The sequence below is a fragment of the Myiozetetes cayanensis genome, unplaced genomic scaffold, assembly GCF_022539395.1.
Source record: "Myiozetetes cayanensis isolate MyiCay16 unplaced genomic scaffold, myiCay2020 scf13, whole genome shotgun sequence".
NCBI classification, from domain to species: domain Eukaryota; kingdom Metazoa; phylum Chordata; class Aves; order Passeriformes; family Tyrannidae; genus Myiozetetes; species Myiozetetes cayanensis.
In genome coordinates, this window is record NW_026086937.1 from 8,430,241 (window position 1) to 8,453,490 (window position 23,250).

General features: G+C 43.1%; 1 protein-coding gene across 2 annotated transcripts in view; it reads left to right on the top strand.

Moving 5' to 3' along the window:
• ARHGEF4 (Rho guanine nucleotide exchange factor 4) overlaps positions 1–23,250 on the top strand; it is a 120,980-nt gene that overhangs the window by 14,832 nt on the left and 82,898 nt on the right. The window contains exon 1 of one of the 2 annotated variants that reach the window (XM_050308576.1): positions 3,656–3,932. The exons of the other annotated variant lie outside the window; for it this stretch is intronic. Within the exon in view, the coding sequence (XP_050164533.1) occupies positions 3,746–3,932 (187 nt within the window). The 5' untranslated portion in view covers positions 3,656–3,745. Of the gene's footprint in view, positions 1–3,655; positions 3,933–23,250 lie in introns of those variants that run through there. 2 annotated transcript variants of the gene reach the window in all.

Sequence of the window (23,250 nt, forward strand, 5' to 3'; positions counted from 1 at the left end):
GCCTCTCAGAGAATCTGTGAAACTTTTGGTTTTTTCATGCTTAGGGACACACATAGGACCATAAACCTTCAGGGTCTGTCATATCCTCATAGAGGGAGAAACTTGTAGCTGGTGTATTACAAGATCAGGTTTGTAGCTGTGCTAGAACAGATCTTAAACCTGTATTATTTCAAATCATTATTTAAATGCAGATCAAAACTTTTTGGCAACTTCCCATGAATCTTGTCAGACTTAAACAGCCTGAGATGTTTTAGTTTCCTGCTATCAGATGTCTACAAGAGATGCCCTGGCATTACACCACAGTGCTGGTGTTGGTTGTGCCAACCAAAGAGGAATGAACTCACTGCGGCTGATGTGCACTGATGAACATACCGGTGGCCTTGGAAATCTTGCAAGAGGAATAGGCCAGCCAAGTTCTCAAAGGCTGAATCTTTTGTGGATAGTCTGGAAAACAGTGACCATTTAGTGATACTGAGTTATCCTCTGGCCTCCCTGGTGTAGCGGAAAGTATTTCTCAGAGGCAAAAGGGACTGTTTGTTTACTCAACATCATGTGGCCATCTTTCATCTTCTTTTCCCAGCTATAGATGGGCTGTTAAACTCACATTTGGCAACAGTTAATGTGAAGATGTTTGACAGCCACTGGAGAAATCTGTTCTAGAGGGAAAATATTAGCTCAAAAACAGGACTTCATTATGTCTTATAAATATTTAGCAGTCCTGTAGTTCAGCAAAATAACAAGCTGAGCTATTTACTCCGTTTTTGTCATTTTAATTCTTGAAGGGACACAGAAAAAACTGGCATGCAATTTCCCAGATGTGTATCATTGTAGCTGTAGCATGAAATGTCCATTCCATCCTCATTAATCCATAGAAGTGTAATTGAATTGAAGTGGCTAAAAAATAACCATGCTGCCTACTGCATGTTTTCCTCTTAATCGCAGGAAGATTAGACCCACTGGGTCAATCTTGATTTTGTTTAAGCACTGCCACAAATGTTTGCGCTCCGAGAGGTCTCTGGTAACGTGTCCTCACTCAAAGGTTTTCATCCAGCCTGAGAAGCTGGGCCCGGCGGTGGCTGAGTTCCTGAAAAGTTGTCTGAGCAGGCTGAGTGGGATTGGTCATGTTAGTTACTGAGGTGAAAGGTTTAGTACACCAATAAAAACTTCTCATGGGGCAAAGATGGAAGAAGATCCTAGCAAATCCTGAATGATTCTGGCAATCACTGTTCAAAGCTATGAGACTATAAGAGAACCCAAGAGAGGCTAAAAAATCCCACAGGTATTTAGGATCAGGCTGTCCAAAGCTCAGTCTATCTTGACTTCCTTGACCAGGCTGTGCAGTGAGATCCTTAATCTGTAGTTGGAGTCAGCTGCTGCTACATCAACTGTAGATAACTTCTCTCTCTAGTGCTACAGAAGAAAATCTTTCTGTAGATTTGACAACAAGAAAAAATAAAAATCTATAGTCAGGTGGAACTCTTCAGTGATGAGTTGCAGGCTTAAACTCTGATACAATATTAGCTTTCCACAACTTTGCTTTGTAGTATTTTTCCTCTTTCCATTCTATTAAAAAATACACCTCTCCAATCCATAAATGCAGTGTACATACCACTGTAGCACCTTCAGCACTGCCGTCTCTGGCATTTTCAGGGAGCATCCAGAGCAGAGGTGGGAGGGTTAGCAGAGAACAGATGGAGTGGTGTAAGAAGGTGGAGGGCAGAGATCTGCCAGGCAAGAGCAGTGGCTACAGAGCCCATGTAAATAATGTCGGGTTCGGTAGTTCAGTCAGTGGGAGAAGCAGGTACGTGGAGTTTCCTCATTTCTCATCCACCAAATGGGGATTGCAAGGAGCAAGAGAGAATCAGGACTGAATTGCTCTCCTTAGCACCTTTCATATCTGAAGAGCTGCCCTGTCCCTTCCTCTTCTCAATCCCCTGTGCTGCACATCCACAGAACAGCTGCATTCATCTTTGTGGTCAGTGCTTAACCTCCCTCCCCCTCACTATTGTGATCAAGAAGTGTTTCTCTCCAGTTGTGCTTCAATGCAGGCAGCTCTAGGATGCCCTGTAAGAACCAGATCAATGCACAAGAGTGGTTCTACTGCAGTCAAATCGAGAACATGTTTCCATTTCTGTATCAGAAGGCATTAGAGAAGATATTTTGGTCTAAGTAGTTACATTCAGAAGATAATTGAAGGCATTATTTTGTTACAGGCCACTGTAGAAATGTTGGGTTTTTTATTGCTGCAGAGACCTTTCTTTTAAAGAATAGCTGAAATATTTAAGGACTCAAAAGTTGGCTCAGCACTTCTGGGTGCTTTGTAATATCCTGCAGTGATGGAGGGTGAAGTTTTTTTCTTCTAGGAAATACTCAGTAAAGCAGAAGTCTTACTGAAATAAAATAACTCTGATACTGCAGAGATAGGGAGGCAAAGTCAAAGGGGTGTCTCTGTCAAAGCAGGCTGCGATGGCCATACAACGTAGCTTTATTTACTTTGGAAAGAACTACCTTATTCAGAAATAGTAAAAAAGCTTTTTCAGTTCTTGTGTGAAATTAGCCTCCTAGTTTTTGGGATTGTGTGCCCAGAGACATGTTCACTGTGTAAGCAGTAGGAGCAGTTTGGAGGTTCCCCACCTGCTCCTCTGTGGCCCGCTGTTTGTGGCTGTCACCCTCCCAGCTTTGCTGGCAGAGCCAAGCTCCTCCTTTATTTTGGTCCAGCCCCTGAGCCTCACCTGGCAAACTCTCACCTGACCTGGGTAATCCACACTGAAGCAATCTAGTTCTGTTCTCACATTGTTTTTTGCTCCACGTGGTACAAACCACATGGCTGCTCTTAAATTACTTTTATAGTTGGACGTATCTGCCATTGGAAGGCAGGTGATTGAGCAGAGTGGCAACCCAGAAATGTCCTTTATCATAAAACCTTTGTGGCACCTCAAAGCTGTTGTTAAACTGCAAAGGTATTTCTGCATTCTCAGGAAACTAGTATCCTTTTAGAATCCTTCTTATAGGGACACACTGAATCACCTTAGGTAATGAGAATGTAAAACTTTCCAATTAAAAAGTAGTTATTGATGCTGTTTCAGTTGGGACTGAGGTCTCTTACAGAGATCACATATGGAAATAGGGATGATCCCAGGTCCATGGTCTGGGAGGGGATGCTAAATGATTTTTCAAAGCTCCCAGCTGCAACCTCCCCAGATCTCAATCTGTGTTTTTCTGGCTTTGATTTCATTTTGAATTCTTTTTCTGAGGACTTACAAAAATAGTTTTTTAATAGCAGCAGCAGCAGCCAGTTCTAAACATGATTAGTTTATATGTTAAGTCCTTTCTGAGTTCTCAGGGGAAGCAGATAACACAAGGTCTCTCTCACTTGGGCATTTTTAAAATGCATGAAATTCTACTATTTCCACTTATTTATTTTTAATCTGACAGTTCTGCTAAATTAGGAGGAGAGATCTCTGTCTCACCCTTGCTTTTTTTTCATGCCTTGAAATCGGCTTTAATAAAAATCAGCTGCTGGAAGCTGCAGCTGAAAGCAGTTGAGCTGTCACAGAGGGAGCCTCCTTAGTGGACCCCTATGATGTCAGGATGCATCGAGGCAAGCGGAGAGGAGGGTAGGAATCCAGCTCAGTGCTCGGGCAGCGCTGCCAGGTACCGCTGCCCTGGGAGCAGCCGCGGAGCGCGGAGCCCCTTTCCTCCCCCGGCAGAGCAGAGCCCCTGGCTCTCCCTCTCACCTGCCTGCATGAGGACCCAGCAGTGCCCCAGTGAGTCCAGCGGGGCACACAGTGGGGAGAACTGCAGCAGCAGTGGAAGCTCCGGGCTCTCCCCGGGTTCGGATTCAGACAGCAGCGGGGTGGTGTGTGGTGGTGGTGGGATGAGAGGTGTCCTGTCCAGATACTGGAGCTTGGAGAGTCTTCACTCTGCCACAGGTAAGGGGGTATTTTTTTCCCATTATTTTTCCTTTTTTTTTTTTTTTTTTTTTTTAACTGCTCTGTGATATTGCACTGACCTTGAGAGACCAAACCAAACCCTCTGGGAAAAGTATATACTTTGGAAATGCAGTCTCTTAGTCTTGAGAAATAAGCAAAACATTCAGTGTTTGCTAGTTATACCCCCTGCAGGCTCACAGCTAAACCAAAACATCATAGACCCTTAATAGACTTCTTAAGTCAGAAGGGAAGAAATAGGTTCTTAATGGCTTTGGAAACAGTGCTTAGGCTTCTACCTGATTAAAGCTGTCCTTGCCTTTTGGAACAGCATTTCTTATATCAGCTTAATTATATAGAGCCTAACGTTAGAGCTGACATTTCTCTGTGTGAATTCCAGTATAGAGTATTGCTGCCCTTAGAAAATGTCCAAGCTGTGTGCAGCAGATGAGGGCTAGGTAGGGTTGCCCTGCTGTGCACTGAAGGAGGGAAAGGCAGTTCCCTGAGCCAGCTGCTCAAGTTCAGTTTTTGTTTTCCAATCCATTATTTAATGCCTTTCTGAACCAGAGATATTGGAGGCACGTTCATATAGCCTGTTTTGACTCAGTCTGGAATTCTGGTTTTTAGTCACTGGTGTGCTGATTTAGGGTTTGAATGTTTGAACTGCAAGCACGGTAAAGAAGGTCTCTCATTCCCAAGTGGCAGTAGCAAAGCAGCCTGGCACTGATGGTAACGGCCAACGATTGCTGAGCTGTTCAGCTGTTGCTGTTCAGAGAGATTCTTAGTAGAGCTGCAGTAAATTAGTTCCTCTATTAGATAAATTCAGACAAGTGCCTTCCAGGCCACCAGTGACTGGCATTTCTTTAGTAAAAATACTCAGTGCTACCAGCTAGAATCAAGGCTTGGGAAGAATTCAGGGTGTAGTTCTGTGTAATCTGCTTTAGTTGTGTATACTTTTAATTATTGAAAGGTCTTGTAATTCCATCTGCTACTGTAGATTTCAGGCTGTTTAATAAAATCTGCATTGCTGCCCTGGATCCTCTGCTGAAGTGTGAGTAATTGCACGATCCAGGCAAGGACCACAGCAGGGTGGCCAGTCTATACTGACTTTCCAACCCACATCCCAGAGCTTTTGGTGGCCAAGAAACACTGAACACCTACAGTGTGTCCTGAGAGCCCAGAGGCAGGAAAAAGGCTCAGGGTGAGATCAGACCATTGGTACTCTGCTTTGGGCAATGATTTGGGCCACAAATACATGGGTGTGTGTTTTTGTGTCTTGTAGCATCTGCTGGCTCATTTTGTTCTGTAACTGAGAATGCAAATAATCCCCAGCATAGCTCTGACATTGGCACACAGTAATGCTGGCACTGGGTCTTTTTGCAAACTACTGCTCAGAGTTGCACACGAGGCTGTGGCAGTGGTTCAGCCCTCTCTGTGTGTGAGGGTTTGCTGTCAGCTGTCCTGGGTGCATTCTTGGTCTGAATCAGGTCAGTTGATACAAGTGTTGTACAGTGATATAAAAGAAGTAAGGTTGACAGCAAAATCAGGCTTTGAGACTAAGTCTCTTTTTTCTAAATGCTCCTTCATTTTTTCCACAGTAGTCTTGCTCCAAGGGCTGTGAGGCATGGTGTCATTTTGTGGATGCTGCATGCATTTAGCAGGAAATGCAGAGATGGGAGGAAATGGAATAGAAAATGGTATGGAGACAGACTGAGGACTGACCAAATTAAGTCTCATAATTACAGTGTTGATATATCAATACAATAATAAAAGCAGATCACTGCCTTGAACTACTACAGTAGGTGTCTTCTCCTGTGCAAGAGATATCTGAGTGGTTTACCTCTAACCACTAACAAAATTCAGGTCAGAATTAGGATTAAGCTTTGGGAGCAAATCATCTCTTAGAAAAATTTATTTTGTGTTGATTCTTCACTGTCAGAATTTTTTCTTTGGATTAAACTAAGGAGGCTGTGGTAGAATTGCTCCTCGTCATTAACGTCAGTTGGCTGTCCAAGGAGTGAGGTAGGATTTCTTTGAAACTTGTCCTAAATAACATTTTTGAATGGTAAAATTTAATACAGTGTTTAAACCAACCAACAAAAAACCCCAGCAGAAGCAACAGCAGCTGGCAATGCATGAGAGAAATGGCAACTAGAATGCATGGGAATGTCACCTCCTCAGAGGAGCTGGAGTAGTCTCCAGCATCTTTGTTATGTGATACACCAAGAAGTTGGAGGGGAAAAAAAAGAGTATGAACTGTGTGGAAACACTCTGAAGTGCTCAACTGTGCATTAAAAAGGGTTTGGAATCTGAGTGAATCTCTTTCTCTGTTTTAAAGGGATTCTGCATTCCCCGTAGTAGCCTTTAGGCTGGATAGGTGGACTTGGCAGACAGGGTTTTGCTTTTCTTCCCTCAGTGTGCACATAAGCTTGTCTGCAGGGATCTTCAGACTGAGTCTGTTGCTGTCTAAGATTTCAGAGAAGAAAGATGAGAAATAAACCAGATTTAAGTGACTAAAAAGTGGAGGTGAGAGGTCCAATCGGAATGCAGCCATTTGAGCTTCTCTTTTACAATTTAGATTTCAAGGGAGTGAAACACAGGTGTGTTTGTGTGTTTACACATGGGTATGTTCAACAGTGTGTTGACATTGCCTGTGTAGAAAAGTCAGGTAGTGTTTTTCCATGTTCATAGGGGCAAAAGCTGTCTTTGGTTAGTAATATTCCTCTGCAGTAATGCAGTACAATTCCTTTTGGTTTTGGGGTTGACCTTCTTGTAGTATGTTGATCAAGAGGGGCAGCTAAATGTGACAGTTGAAAGAGAAAAGACCTGTTGTTACAGCATAAATTTCTGTGCAAGTGCCATTTGAAATGCAACTATGCAAAAAACTATTGTTCAGACTCATATGAAGTAGCAAATTCTACTGGATTTTAGTATCAGTGCATGGCATTTTTGGTCTAAATGTCAATAAACTGTAGCTTACATGAGGAGGCCCCTCTCCCTGAAGCTAGATACAAACATGAAAACAGGGAATGCTTTAGAGTTCTGCCAGGCTCTCTATTTGAGGATGCCAGGAGACTTCACAAGCATCAATAACCCTCTCAGAGGGGCTGAGAGGTTTTCAAAGTATGATTTAGGGTAGAAAAAGACGTACATATGGTTTGATGCTTGGATAGTAGCCTTGCTATTTTTAAATACTTATGAGCAATCTCCAAGTGTTTGGCCCGTGTGGTTCTCCATTGAAAAATGACTGGGAGCTGGGGTGGCTCAGCAATTCTGGAAATCAGACCTTAAGTATCTCAGCTGGACAAAAAAACCGTGAGGCATCCAAATTAAAGGTCAGTTGTGACAGTGCTCCAGCAAGTGATTCAGTGGAACTGTGAACACTCTTAACCCTGGTTTCCTAGCAAGACTTTGTATCCCAGGCTCATGCTGCCTGTATCCCATTCATCTCTGTTGTACAACTCCACTGAAAAGTTTGTTTCCTTTAGAATTGTTTCCAGATTCAAGCCTGTGAGCAGCTCTCTTTGCTTTTCTAGGTCCTTTGTTGCAGGTCCAATCCCGACCTCATTAATACTTCTGTTTACTCTTTTGCTTGTCCAAGTTGGGAAGGACTGGAAGGGCAAAGAAAGGTGGGGACAAAGGGGGAATCACAACCTGAAGGACTAATGGTTACCATAGTTTCCCTGAGATCCTCTGAGTATTTGTGCATATGTAGCAATTTAATTGTACAGGCTACACTTCAGTGCGCCTCTGCACAGTTTTGTGGCTTCTAATATGCAGATATGCTCATCTACTGCCCTTGGGAATATGGCCTTTAAACAAACAAGAAAACATGAAACATGGGTGTGGAGGGGCTTTTTTTCCTTCATTCAGAGCTTAAAAAGAAAATTGTGGTATTCCAGAAATGTTTTTTCCAAGTCATTCATTTCATTGTTGTGGCCGAGGAGGGAACCAGCAACAGAGCTGTGGCAAAGGCTTTGCATCTTTCTTGTTTGGCAAGAGATTTTCTTTTGAGCCCTTTCATTTTCCTTTTTTCTTCCCCCCACCCTGCCTTTTTGGTACCGATGTCTGCAGCTGTGTTCATGGGCTGCAGTGCATAATTCCACTGACCCTCCTTTCTCTAGGGTCGTGCAGTCTGCAGGAGTTAGAGGTCACACAAGGGGAGATTGATTTAAGGTTCAAATTGCTTCAGAACTCATCCAGAGGAGAGCAGGAAGGAAAAAGTTAGTACCTTCAAGCACACACTGCAACATGTTGATGTTCTGTTTCACCCTTAACTTGGCAAATTGTAAGCTGGGATGTTTCAGCTGGATTCATTGCTTGCACTGGAGCATGTGTCCTGTGTGTTCCCTCCCCTCCATAAATCCTGTGTCACCTGCCAGAATAACTTCCATTCATCTTCTGAACCATTAATCGATGAATTAAAGAGAAAAAAAGATACAACAATCCATGCTAAATGAACTGGGATTTTTCTCTCTATGTGGATTCATTTGTAATGGTGACTGATGTGGTTACATTAAACCTAAGGGCGATCCTGGACTTTTGAGGAAGAATTACAACATTAACATCTCTTGGTTGAACTAGTGAGCTGTCCTAAAGCTTAAGTAAATATTCCTTAGGTGGAAAATACATCTTCCAAATAATGTGTTGAGTTTTGCTGAATTGTGACTTGGCATCACACTCAAACAGTGAGGACATCTACATTAATAAGTGCTTGAGTTCATTTCAGTGAAGGAAGTCTCAGTAAATTTTAAGTGTGTGTAAACTTGACCACCTGACACATTTAGCACACTTAAGAAACGTTTTTTCAGTGCAAACTATCCTCTAACATCATGCTTTTCCATAAAAGGGAATAGAGTGTTAATGTAGGTAGGAAAGTCAAATCATGTTTCTGTACCTCTGTTTGCAGCAGAACCAGTTTTTGTAAGTTCAGCTATTTTGGAGTTCTAATTACATTTTATTATGTTGGGGGTGGTAGTTGTAGCTGACTTTCCCTTGAGATTTTTTTGTTTTGTTTCAAAAGGAGTAAATGCTTATTCTCATGTCCCTGTGAGGCATAGATTACCACCTGTGCCTACCAGGGATAAACATTCCCATCTTTGCTGATGCCGTGTTTGCAGCAGGGAAAGATAAATCTTTGAGAGCACTGCCTGTGATACTTCCCTCGGTGTCACAGGTACACCATCTTCATCCTTTTCCTACTCTGCCTTCAAAACAACTCTCATGAAGAACATTTAAATTGTGATTACCATTTCCTTTGCTGAGAAATATGAAACTTCTAAGGCTATTTCCTCAAAGATTCAGTTACCTTTAGAGTAGCATTTCAGACCAACACTTCTTTGGGATATATCTGAGCTTAAGTTGCTGTTATACTTCTAGGTGGAAGTGAAACAGCCTTAAGCCACCTGATTTGGATACTATCAGCACCACAGCTCTTACAGCAGGACATTTTGTGATCCAAGAGAGCAGATGAAAGGGGGAATAAGGTGGTACCATGGAACCTATCTGACCCTTCCTTTCTCTACATTTGGGTAGACATGCAAAGGCTTGGAATAACTGTGGAATGTGCTGTTCATTTGGGTTATCTGCATCTAGTTCACGTTGGTAAAAAAGGGAGAAAAAATAGGTTATGACATGTGCTGGCAAATAGTGTTATGCCCATTGGTCCCAAAGAATGTGTATAATTGTTGCCTACATGTGATGAAGCTTCACTATTGCTGCTCAGCATTTAGTTAAGTTAAACAATGTAGGTAACAATCATGCCTGTCCTTTGCCATCGGGATGTGTCCTTTCACTTACTAAGCTTGTCTGTAACTAAGCTTATTCCCTATTAAGGTCTTGTTCTCCAATTCATCTGAATCACCAGAAGTGTCTTTGAAGGATTAGAGAAATATAGCCCTCTTCTGAGGGTCAGTAATTATCTGTGGAGGCTTCTAATTTAATTAGAGTCCTGCTTCATCTCAGAATCCTTTTGTAGTCTGAGGTTTGCTAAACCAACCAACTAGTTCATTAATTTGCTTAAAATACTAGGGCCAAGCTGAGTGTGCTGCATTGCACATTATATCGGTCTGAGCAAGCCCGAAGTCTGAAGATGAGCTGTCTTCCTGAACACTGAATGCCTTCAGAGGCTGTGCCATTCGAACAAAGCTACTCTTAAAAAGTGGTGTCTGCACATGAAAGCGAGACGTTAGCTCAGGTGTAAGCTGAGAGGACCTCAGTTTGCACCTGGTTAACTGTCTTGGATTACATTGTGTGAACAGCCAAGTGTTGGCAGCTCTCACTACAAATACACCTCGGGGTGTGTTTGCCGAAGCTCTGCTCTGCTGTTGTTATTCTCAATCCCTTCGAATCAAGGAGCAAGAGATTTCCTGGACTACCACCTTGGCTCATAAAAGCTCAAGTAACATTCTTTTGCCATGGAGTACAGTCAGAGTAAAGGCTTTGCTGGAGTAACTGAGCCATTTCCGAGTTGTGCTGCATCCCAAGGAGTGCTTATGGAAGCTCTAATGCATCAGCCACACTTGCAGCTTATTTTTGCATTCTGTGGCCTCCAGCACAATGTAGGCTGGCAAGTGGCAGTAGATTAGGAGGGAATCCAAGTGCCAAAGGCAACTGAGTAAGCAGTTGTATTCAATGTCCTTTTTGGTCTTACTCTTTGAGTTAAATTCTCTTTTTACCTCATATTTGAGTGTATGTGTGTATATCTACAGTTGTTCACTGGTTAAGCTTAGGACATTGTGTGTGCTTATTATCAACACTTTCAGTGAGGTTTCCTGAAATCAAGCATTTCTAGGTTTGGGCTCTAAGTTTGTTTATCTGCCAATGGATAAGACTTCTTTTAGAACCATTCCTAAAGGATCTAATAAATGCCTAAATAATAACTTGAAATCCATTTCAAATGTACCATTAAGGTATTTGGTGCCATCCTGTTGTTTTGGAAGGTAAATTACACGTAAGTATTTATAAAATAACTTGAAAAATAAGTTTTTCTTTCAGGAACATCAGGTAAATGCAGAGCTTTGATTTTAATTTTCTTAGAAAAATCTCCCAACATTATAACAGCACTGGAATGTTTCACGTTAAGGATAAAGAAAGATAAGATTGGCAATGTTTTCGTAACAGCTGGCAGAGATTTATTGCTACGTGGGAGTGAAATAGCAAGAGTTTTCCTTATGGCAAATGGAAATAGTTTCCATGAGGTAGTTTTGAATTAGCCTCTTTTTTTTTATTGAAGTCTGTCTTTAAAAACTTAGACAAAAAGACGATGTCCTTGGAGGCCCAACATTAAGGCCAAATGATCCGTTTTAATGGTAGGATCAAGCTATCTGTGCTCTCCCTCTGCCAGCAAAACCTTTCCACTCCAGGTGTGAAACCCCCTCGGCTATGCACGAGCCAAGATCACTAATCACTACCCAAATGCACATGCAAAAAGACATTCTTGGCATTTAGAAATTGCAGTTCACAGAGTCTTTTAAGAAGCAAAGGAGGACCACAAACAGGGCTTATGCACTAATTGGCCATGGCTCCCTGTTCTTGGAGCTGTCAATAAGGTTATTCCTTGCAGTGATCTTTAGTCAAGGCATATACAAGCTTGGAGCAGCAAAAGCTGTCTACATAATTACTGAATTTAAACAAACCCAACCCAAACTGTTTGAGAAAACTAAAGGTTCCTCTGTAGCAGTAAGGTGCAGCAAGCAGTGAGAATCAGTCTCCTCTGCTGAACACCAAGGGCTGCTGGAGCTACGTCTCTGGTGTGACTTCCCTTGCTGTCTCTCAGGTCCCTGACAGTGTTCTGTTCCCCTGCAGGCTGGGACACAGTGTGGCTCTAAGAGAATCACACAAGCCAGCAGCCCTGCTCAGGGCTGTGTCCTGAAGTGGTCAGCTCAGAGTCTACCCATAAAATACACACCTGCAGTGTTTGGATCTGACCTCAGCTTCAGTTGTGAAGTACCTGCCGTTGGAAGATGACGGTGGGATGCTGCAGGCAGGTCCAAGAATAAGGAGCTCTGAGCTCCTGTTTTGCAGTCCTACAGCAGGCAAGCTACTCGTGTGGCTCTTGTTCTGTGCCTGTATCCAAAGTGTCTCAGTTCCTGATGACACAGAGCGACCTGGATAAGAGAATAATAGCCTGAATGCTGGAGCTGTTGTTTGGAGCACTGAGTAGCTTCTCAGCTGGCTCAGCTCCTGCTGACTGGACTGGTGCTCTGGCAGAAGGGCCCTCTCTCTGAGCAGAGCTGCATGTCAGCGTGAGGTCACTGATGGTACATCCTGCTCAGGGCAAAAACCTACTCTGCATGCCTGAAAGAAGCTTTGACAATAAACCTTTTAAGAGAGTTTATTATGAAAACACAGCGTTACTAATACCCTCAAAACAGTGGATTTGGATCAATTCGAAATGTGGCATTCTTATCAGCCTTAAAAGCCTGAATAAATTAAAAAATATGCAGAACCCATCTGTACTGAAACTTGTTGATTGGATCCGTCAGTTCTCTTTAGAGAAAGCAAAATAATTTATTTTGGGCTATTTTTTGTCCCAATTCTGAGCTTCACTGCTGTAAATCTAGGGCCCGGCAGTCCTATTTCATGCTGTTTTACCATCAATACTCTGCACAGGCTGAATTCTGGGGGGTTAGTTTTCTCCTATGCATCTCTGGTCACAGTTGGGGGTATAATGCTCACCTGTGTTCACGCTGCTTTTTCTGTGAGGGCACACAGCGGCCCCCCAGTGCCTGTTGACCATCATCCCTGAGCCACTGGGGAGATCTCTAAAGTGATTGTATGTAGGCCATGCACATTATGCATCTTTTAGGCAGCCACTTGTGATTGCCTGATCCAGATAACTCCTCTGATCTGAAGAACTTATTTTTCAGAAGAAAAAAAAAGGTAATTCCAAGGGTAAGATAAAGAAATGTCACAGCTTTTCAAGCTGGTGACCTGACACTCAAACAAAATTATTTTAAAATCCGCTGAATTAATAATGGCCAGGTCATTAGTCTTGACTCATCTAAATCATTCTTGATGCCTGAAATCATAAATGTGTAGAGTGTGAGCACTGCTGGGTCAGTTCCTGAAAGGCTGCTTGGCCAAATACATGGTTATTTTCTGAGTAAAGGTAGAGCTTCCAAGCTGGCATTCTGTCTTCCTCTCAGGTGCTGCCCTTCCTTTTCTCATAAAGGCATCTCGATTGCAAAGGTTTTTCCAGTTGCAATAAAAATAAAATATGAGGATGACCTCTGTTTTTTATGAGAATAGAGTGCAAATACAGGGAAGAGGTGGATTGTTCCATCCACTTGTCAGAGTACTTGTCATCTATTCTTTTTCTTTACACTTCTCTTAGGGTGTTCACTGACTTGCAGTGGCACCAGTGGAGCTGTCTGTGACCCAAATCCTTCATCATACTGAGCAAAGAAAGGGCAGTTCAGCAAGTCCTGAGTTCTCAGAGGAAAATGAGCCTTACCAGGTGCAAACTGTGTGCACATTAGAACAGAAGTAACTTCTTGCAGTTACTTCCCAGTCCTTACTTAATGTTTTTGATGGCACCTTGACTTGTGGGTTGCTGTGCTGGCTGGAATATTGATTCTTTTCCCTTCTCTGCTTCCCCCTGCAACCCTGCACTTTGCAAGAAAGCTGATTTGTATTGACACCTATTTCCTTTGGTTGTGCTCTGGTTTCCAGAGTCCTGGAGAGCTGAAGCATCCTCTGCCATGGGCTGCTCCTAAAACCTTTACCTGCTGTAGGTTTTGCTTCAGGGCTTCTGAAGCAGGTCTTCCTTCCACCCCAAATCTCAGTGGTTTAGGCACCTCTGGAGACAGTCTAGTCCCATTCCCCTGCTCTAAACAGGAGGCATCTGGAGTGCATGATCAGTGAAGTCTGAACATCTCCAGGAATGGAGACTCCATAACCTCTCTGGGCAACTTCTTTCAGGCTGTGAACCACCCTTAGTAAAAAAGTTTTCTATTTGAATTTCAGTTTAGATTGATTTCTTCTTTTTTCTTTGGCCAGCACTGATCAGAGTATAACTCTGTCTTCTGCACCCTCTCCCATCAGGTCCATATACACTCTAAGATTCCCCTGAGCCTTCTCTTGTCCAGGCTGAACAATCCCAGCTCTCTCAGCCTCTCTGTGTAAGTCAGGTGCTTCAGTGCCTTAACCATGCCTGGCCCCTTGCTGGCCCTATTCCAGTACATCCATGTGTTCCTTGCAGTCTCACTTGGATTGATTGTCACCTGAGTTCAGGCTGAGTTGAACGTGCTGGGGTTTTTTTGAATCCTAACTACCTTAATGAACATCTTTCTGCCTGTGGGCAGCAGAGCAGTTGGTATCACATCCAAAGCTTTATCTGTCAAGTGCTGTCTTTGGCAAAGCAGGTAGGGAGGTGAAATTTTCTGAAAACTTTCAAAGCAGAAGTGAATTTTTCCTGCTTTAGTTCTGAGGGTTAGGGTTTGCTGACTGTTGAATCACTATAGGACTGAGAAGTTGCTTCCCATTAATCAGGTGAGCACATAGCTGGAAAGGAAGCTTTGAGAAGACAAGACAGGTCAGAGCTACTTAATTGCAGCAGCTCTTATGGTTGGTGGTTCATTGGTGACACGTGCCTGTACAGACAGTGTTTGGTGCTTATACCTCTGGAATAGTGTTTGATTCTTCCAGGTCATGAATTGCATGTTATGGGGTATTTTGTTTGTTTCTGATGCTTTTTTGTGACCTCTTGCTGTCTCTTCCTGCACTTGAAAAGCTTGCCAGTGGGAAGTAGGGGAGTTATCATCTGGTCAGTGCTGGTTCTGTTTTTCTGAGGGTAATGTCAGATACCAGCTGGACCACGGCCTCAGGCATATGTCAGGCCAGACTTTGGTGTGCATGTGAAAGGGATCTGGCTGCACAAATAGTTTATGCAAAGGTGGAGCCTTGTCTGAAGTATCTTTAGAAAGCACTAAGGCTGTGTGCCCTTCGATCAAGCCTTGTATGTGGTTTCTGTACTGTACACACTGAGACTCATTCAGCTTCTCTATTTATAGCACTCAGTAAGTAACAAGTCATAGCACAGAAGGGACCTGCCATATTGGGCACAACAGCCTACAGTTTCACTGCTGCAGAACTCTAATTATTAATCACAGAAATCTATGTGAGAGGCCAGTGTGCCTGTTAGAATGAGCCCTTGTGAGTAAATTCCTTGGATAACCCCCATTTAAATAGAGCATCCCTTGGTTGTGAACATCTTTCCTTGTCACTCAGCCCGTGGTGCTCAAAGGGTGTGGATCCAGCAATTGTTCTTACACAGTGTAGGACACTGCAGTTAAAGCAGAGCTCTCTCCTGTAAACACTGATCCTGCCACTTGCTTCTTGACAAAGTACTTGAGGTAGCAAGACTTTGGGAGTTTCTTGGGACAGACTTTGGAAGTAGATAGGAATGCTGGGGGAAAGGGGTTTTGGCAATCACTAGCTCTGTGTTCTCTCTGTGGCAGGCAGGCACATTACCTTCATTCCTGCTCTGTTTCCCTCTCCTATAAAGCCTAGATACGAGGGATAAGCTTGTGTGGGTTGCTAAGTGCTGTCTGTAAGATAATCAAAAAGAAAACAGAGCTGGGCCATAGACCAAGAACATTGCTTCAAGTACCCTACAAGGGCCACAGGAAGAGCTCAGGCTCTGCTGCAGGTTGGAATTTCCTGGCTCCCCACATAGCTCCAATTGAGGATCTCAGGATCCCTGTGACCAGAAGTGTCGCAGTGGATCTTCCCAGTGTAACAGTGGCCGTGGGTACCCATTCACTGTTTTAAATGGATTAATGTTAAAAGCCCAAACAGTTCTCACACTGAGTGGCTCTGGTTGTGCTGGAATGATTGTTGCTGCTTGGGGTCCCTCAGTGCCGCAAGAAGAGCAAGGGGCCTGTGTTTTGTCTTATGACATGTAGTGTGTTGAGGCCAGGTTGGATGGGGTCCTGGGCTACCTGACCTAACAGGCAGCATCCCTGGCATGGCAGGGGGTTGGAACTAGATCTTCCAACCCAAACCATTCTATGATGACTCTCTGGTAAAGCAGCAGCTGCAGAAGGACCTCCAGTCACATTCTGCACTGTATTGTGTTCCTTCAGTGAGTGATGCTGTTTGCAGCACTCTACAGAGCCTTGCTTGCTGCTGCTGTGTGAACCTCACTTGGCTAGGAGAAGGGGGAACACTCTGGTGAGTCCTTCCGATGTGACTTAAGAAGTTGTCTGTTCTTTGCAGAGCTGGTGAAGTGAAACAAATCTATGAACCTCAGCTCTTTCAAAATGAGGGAAACAAAATTTAGATCTTTCTTCATCAGCAGTTAATGTTCAGCTGTTTGGTTCTGTTGGAGAACTTAGGGTGAAGCTGGGCAGCTGGTTCCCTCCCTTCTGCAGCAGGAGAGAGCATGGGTGGCAGAAGCATGGTGAGAGAGCACTGACATCCCAAAGGGCCTGATTAATTCTTCTTTGAGTGTTTGCCCACTGCCATAAGGAAGGAATCGGGTTTAAATGCAGTGCAGCAGAACACCCTCTAGTCATGTGTCTCTTCCTTCTCTGTTTGTTGAAGTCAAATGTCTATATTTGGCACATCCTAGGCTGTTGTCATGGAAATGGTTGTATTGACACATCCATAGCAGAGCAGCTTTGTTCTGTACAGAAGGATCAGAAGGACGATGGGTGAGAAAGGAAGAGGCCTGTTCTCAGCATTCAGGCATTCATAATATTTGTTCTTCAGCTCCTTGGCTCCAGTTGGAAGGTACAGAGCTGTTGAATTACTTGTTTTGAGCCAGTATTGAAAGAATTATGTAGGACAATACCCAACATTTGGACACAGAGCATTACTGAACATCACACAAGATAGGATCCCTAGCTACAATAGCTGCCTCCTACATAGCTGGTGTGCTACTGATTAGCACCACTGTGGAGCAGTGACATCTCTGCTCAGTCCTTTGTACCCTGTATTTCTAGTTCATGTGAGATCTTGCATGTTCCTACTATTCTGAAAACGGTGGGAAACAAGGCTTATCCATTTGAACATTGTAGCTGGACACGTCAGGGACTGTAGCCAGATATTTCTTCCTGAACATGGGGAAGAGAGTAGTATTGGAAGAGTTAATGAAGGTGAACTCAGAGAGCAGAAATTAGTAATATTAGCAGATTTCATTCCTAATGTTCTTTCTGCTGCTGCCAGGCCACCCTGCACTTTCCCCAAGACGTGCCATCAGCTGTTGGAAGGGGAAGGAATAGAAGGAATGTTGGATCTGTTTGCCTCATGTCAGAGTGTTTTCACAGTCTGTTACAACAGGGAGCTTCTCAGCTTCACGCCAAGAGAAGTCAGAAGATAAGAAACTTCAGAGCAGTGAGGGAAGCTGCATCTTGCATCTCGGAACTGAGCTCTGCAGGGTTCTTTCCTCTAGTGCCTGGATCTGTGGGAGGAGTTCCTCCCCCTTCCTGTGCATCCTGAACGTGGTGGGAGGCCTATTCCAATGCTTTCAGTCAGGTATTTAGGGGCTCTTTTTCTCGGTTAAACGTGCACTTAGAGGCTGGTGCATGCTTAGGGAAAGCCATGCTGTTTCTAATGCAGTCTGTGTATCCATCATGAGCCAAAAATCACCACAGTCAGACTGCAGATAAGGAAGGTCTGTTCTGGTTCCATGACAAAAAAACTTCACTTTTCACAATGGCCCCTACAGATGAGACAGGATGCAAGTAAAGGTTGCTCCTGTCCCTGCACCACAAGTGTCCCTCCAGGTCTCCCATAAGAAGGTAGGGCAGGACTTGCAAAGAATCCACCCCTGCTGTGCTCCCAACCCCTTTCAGGTGCTTTGATGGGTTTCCTCTTTTCAGATTTCAGGAATGCTTATGCGTTTATCAGCTTTCCAGATCCTCTTGTATATGAGCAATCCATACTAGGGTGGTAAAAGGTATTTGTAATTGGCACTTCCCAAACAACAAGTTCCAAATTTTCCATTGCAGATTGGATTTTGAAAAAAAAAACAAAACCAGAAATAAGCAAACCAAAAAAGCTCGCCTTTCTTTTTTAAGCTTGTGATGCAATAGTCTGTTTCCTGGTGGTTTTATTTTGGGTCTGTATGAGGGGAATCAGATTGGAAGGATTTTCAGTGTGTGTGGAAATTTACAGTATTAAGAACATCATCCTAATATTTTAGCTGCTTTATAACTGTGCCAGCTGTTCTGCCAGAGGAAGCTGCTGCTTCCTTCAGGGTTCTGTGGCCCTAGACAAACTGGTCACCCTGTAAATATTGGAACATTAGAATTACAGAGCTCATACTATTGCTGGTGTTTAGGAAAGAGGCATCAACAACAGAACCTTATTGTTTATCTTTGATAAATCCAAACACTGAAAAATATTCTGTAAACCTAATTGTGATGACAAAGACAGTCAGGATTTTAGATGGCATTAGCTAATTATTGTTAGATGACATTACTAGATACCATTTGTTAAATGAAGTGCATATTAATTTCCCTTTCTTTCTAGGAAGGGAGTTCTCTTGAATAGTGATAGCACATCTCTATTGCTGCCCTGGGCAAGCCTTGGATGGCTTTTGTCTGCAGGATGTGGTTATGGTGGAATAATGGAGTGAACAAAATATGAGGTATAATTAGAACAAGTTTCTAGGCAGTTTTTCATGTCAGAAATTGGGGAAGACCTTAAGAAGAAATATTTTCCTTCAAGAAGCCATTTTTATACACATTTTCTTGGAGCAAAGGGATTATTGCAGATACTCCTAACCTGAAGTAATCTTCCCAGATCAAGGAACCTCAACCAGGGAAGAAGTGCTGGTTGCTTTCAGTTCATCTCGCTGGTGAACTTTTTCTTCTTGTATCTCACAGTGGCCAGCATAAAGAAAACAAAAGTGTTCTTTTTGGGCTGGGACCACCTCCCAGCAATTGTCAGGCAACTATTATATGTGTGCCCACCGGTTTGGCAGCACAGCAGAAAAGGTGAAGAAATCACTGGGAGCTTTGATACATGTTGTGTTGAGCTGTGCATTGCCTTTGGTAAAAAATGAAGGTAGTTTGCAAAGTAACTTTTTTATCAAGATAAGAAAGGTATAGGGCTGCTGTCCTTATCTGGCTTCTTGCAGCAGAAATTGATAGAAATCTCTCCTGACACCACAGTGGAAAATTTGATGTAGTGCAGAAGCAGAAAATGCCAAATGCAAAAATGTCATCATCCCTATTGTAGGATGCCAGCTTGGCTAATACAGGAAGTCCAACTCTATTATTTAGCAGCATGAGGTATCCGAGACACAAACTGCTTTGCCCAGCCAAAACCTGCTCAGTTACACATTGCAGCTCTCCAGTTCCACCAGTGTGTTCACCCTGTTATCTGCTGGATCCTGTTTGTTTGTCTTTGGTGGCTGCAGGTATGGTAGGCATCTTGAGATGTTCAGAAACACTTGAATCAGCCAGAATTTCAGGATTGGGCCTGTTCCAGAGGAGCAGTATAAAGCTTTGCAATGAGATTCACATGGGCAATCAGCTATGGTTAAAACAGGCAGGTGTTTTGCTGTTTTGTTTTGGTTTGATCACCCTGTTCCCTGGCCGAGGGGGAGTAATTATTTGATATAATTGAGTAATTAATTGATGTATTCTCTGGAGCCTGTGACTTGTGACATCAGTGAGAAAATGGGATTTGGTGTGTGGTTAGACACTTCTGTTTGAGAAGTTAAATGTGCAGATGATGGAGCAAATGCTGAATGTATTGCTGTTTTCAGGCAGGTGACCTCTTGGCCGTCCTTAGTATTTGAGAGTAACACATCCTGGATCTTTGTCAGTGTCTTGTTCTTCCCTTCACTATCCATAGAGTTTACCTCTTCATTTGTGCTCCTACCTTTTCTGCTTGCACAGTCACTCTCCAGTCTATCAGTCCCCAGTCTATCTCCACTGTGGATTCACAGGTTGAAGATGTGGACCCATCTTCAGTTCTTCTTGGATATGATGATTTCCTCATCCCACCACCCTTATATGACTGGCTTCAGTCAGCTCTCTTCCCCTCCCAAACTTTCTCTCTTTTTGCTCTCCCATTTCTAAACACCATTCTCATGTGCTCATGGTACAGCCTGTCGTTCCCATTAGTTGAGGTATGTGGGAAAAAAATCCTTAAATATTACTTGGGCTCATGAGAGCTTTTGATACAGAGATGTATTCTCCTGTTCTCCAGAAACCTCCACCACTCTTGGAGGCACCTTAAACTCTGTGTAGGTCATCCTGTAATAAACCCATGGCTTTGCTGGAGGAGTTTGACTGAGATCGTGTATAGAGGTGTTGTGTGCTCAAAGTGGATCCAATCCTTGTGTTTCACAGCTCTCAGAGTGACCTATTCCTAGCTGACGTCAATCAGCTTTTACTTTTCCGAAAGGAAACCTAGAAGTGTGCCTGGAATTAAAAGGTAGGCATTCCAGTGGGTCACTTGTATTACCATGAACTGAAATCACCTCCTGCAAGAAAGAAAAGCATGCAGGTGAGAAGAAAGTTTCCAAAACAGTTGCATAATAGAAAGTGACATGGAAAATTAAAAGCTAATTAGCCTGCAAAGTTAGCTCTGACTCACTAGACCTTGCTCTGATCAAGTCTTAAAACTTTCTCAAATAGTGATTTTCACATCAGGTGTCTCAGTGGCATTCCAAGATCCTCATGCTCTGGAAGGTGATTCTGTGATTAAGCTCTTCTTATGACTGATTAAATCAGTTTTCCTCCTTCAACAGCTGAATACAGTTGTAGATAATTAGAGTTGTGATACACAGGACATAAGCAGGGAGTGTCTCTTTTATCTACACTCACTTTCTTCTCCATGCACTTTCACTTTTCATAAAACTATTCAAGCTAGTCTTTGATTTTCCACTTTGAATCTAATTTTATTGGCTTTGCCTTTATATGGGCGTATAACCACATAAAGTAAACCCCATTTAGCTATTTGATGTATAGATCTCCTATGGATCTCCTGGCTTCCAAGGAGAAGCATTTGAAATTGGTGACCTGTTCTGTGAACAAGTAATTAGCATGAGGAATCAGAAAAATAAATTGACTGCATTTGAGTGCCCAGAAATGAAGACTTTCTGTGGCATCAACAGGAAATACCAATGGTTTACAGTGTGGGCAACTTCTCACTATCATAATAATGCAAATAGACATGAGCTAATTGGTCAAGATAGAGGGAGCTCCTAATTGGAATGTATAAAGAAGAGGCAAACACGCAGAAGAAAACTTGCCAGTGGAGCACTTTACACTAGAGAGGAAAGGATTCTGCAATGTTATTTAGACTATACCTCTAGCACAGGTTTGGTTTGCTTCCAGTGAAGAATTTTGTGATACATGCATTTGATGGTCACTGCGTCTGCAGCTAATGCGAATTTATGACTTAAAATAGTCTTACCTGTGCTTTGTGACAGCTGTTGCTCCTGAGACTGGAGAAAGGAAGGACAAATGAAGACGAGCATGAGGTCTGTGTAATGCAGCAGGGATTCTGTGCCTAGGATTGGGATATCTCTCCATCAGCAGACCTTTCTGGTGACTATCTGGTGCTTCAGGCTGGACATGCCTGCTATCAGGCTGGCATAGCTGGTGGTATCCCTCCTACAGCCTTGCAGACAGAGGCACTTGACCTCTGGCATTGCTCAGGCAGAAAGGAATTCAGGGAGTGGTGGTTATCCATTTCACACTTGATGGGGCAATAAATACAGGAGGCAGCATAAAGAGCTGTAAGTTCCCAAGGAGGTCTGTGCTACATTTATATTGATGCTATTGTTTGATGTCAGATAAAAACTGTATCTCATTTCTAAAGTGAAGCAACCACTTAATGGGTGGAATAATTGGAGGTTTATTAGTGACAGCAGGAGATAGATTGAATTCAACTCTGCTCATATTCCTATGCTGGTCTTCCAAATTTTGTGTGTTCTCTCAGCAGCAGAGACTGTGAGGCGGTGAAAAATATGAGGTTTTGTTTTGGGGCTTTTTTGTGTCTGAAAAGGAAGACTTTTAATGTTGTGTTGAATGTAATTTCCTCAAGATTATCACTAGCTACTCATTAGCTTTTCACTGCCAGAGGAAGGACATGGTTCAGCCCCTGTAGCCATGAGCCAGTGGATGGATGTCTCATGTGCACTTCACAAAGACTACCACTTGCCATGGGAAATCCCCTGGTATTTGCTGGCAACTGGCCATTCATGAAGGCCTTGAGCTCTATAGTTTAGAAACTTGAAATGCAATTAAGCTGAAAAAATCTGGGCTCTAATCCCCATTTACCTCAACATCTTCATCTGTGGTTTAGCAGCAGTAGTTACTATGCATGCTAAGGATGAGGTCTTGGTCATTAGTACTGAAAGAGATTGAAGACTCTATTAATTTCCATGCGTGGTCTTCCAGAAGTTCTGTTCTACCTGAAGATCAAAGACTCTTGGTGCTCTTGCTGGGGTGTTGGATCTCTGTGTTAGGTTCAGTCTGCACTGAAAGGAGGTTCTGTCACTCTGACTGGGTGTGTTGTATGACCTTGGCTGGTAGGAGGTATAAACCCAGCTAAGGCTGTGCAGCCTTTCCTGTGACACCTACCATGAACAGAAGTAGGGCTGTAACTTAGTGGAGCCCATGTTTGGAGTGAAATCTGTTCTGTCTGTGATTGAGAACATATGGAATGTTCTGCCTTCGGAGTGTACTCATCACACAGACATCTGTTCCGGGAAACAAAGAACACTCCGCTGTGCTCATACTCGTGCTTTGTTCGAGGTGATGGGCTTAGCCCTGGGCTGAGACAGGGACAGACAGACAGTCTGTAAGGGGAACTTGGTCATTCTTGAATGGGCATCAGAACTTCAGTTGCAAATGGGATTTTTGTCTCTAAGAACAACAATCTTTGGTGCCTCTTTTTATAGATGCCAGCTGATCTCTTGAATAATTCTGTGCAGTTTTGCTTTCAGGGGAATAGGAATGTTTAATAATAATGACTCTTACCTGAGGAACTGAATTCAGAGCATCTCTAAAATCTTAGCTTGACACCTAATATGGAATGCAGGAAAGGGCTGTAATTCCTGAACCCAGAGCAGAGATGAAACAAGCTGAAAGCATTAGCCTTCTAAGCCTGTGTGACAGCCTCTTCTATTTTATTAAGGTTTACTTTAGGAAAAAAGATGTACTTGCTCACTTTGCTCATTTTCTGAGACTAATTTGTGTTCTGAGTTCAGCCATATTATTTTCCTTACTGCTATGGAATTTAGATATATTAACAATGAAAGAAAAATCCAGAGGGTTGATCTGAATTTATGGAAGGTGGGATGTCTTATCGCTCCAGTTTTCAGCAATAGAAGGAAATTCCTCAGCTC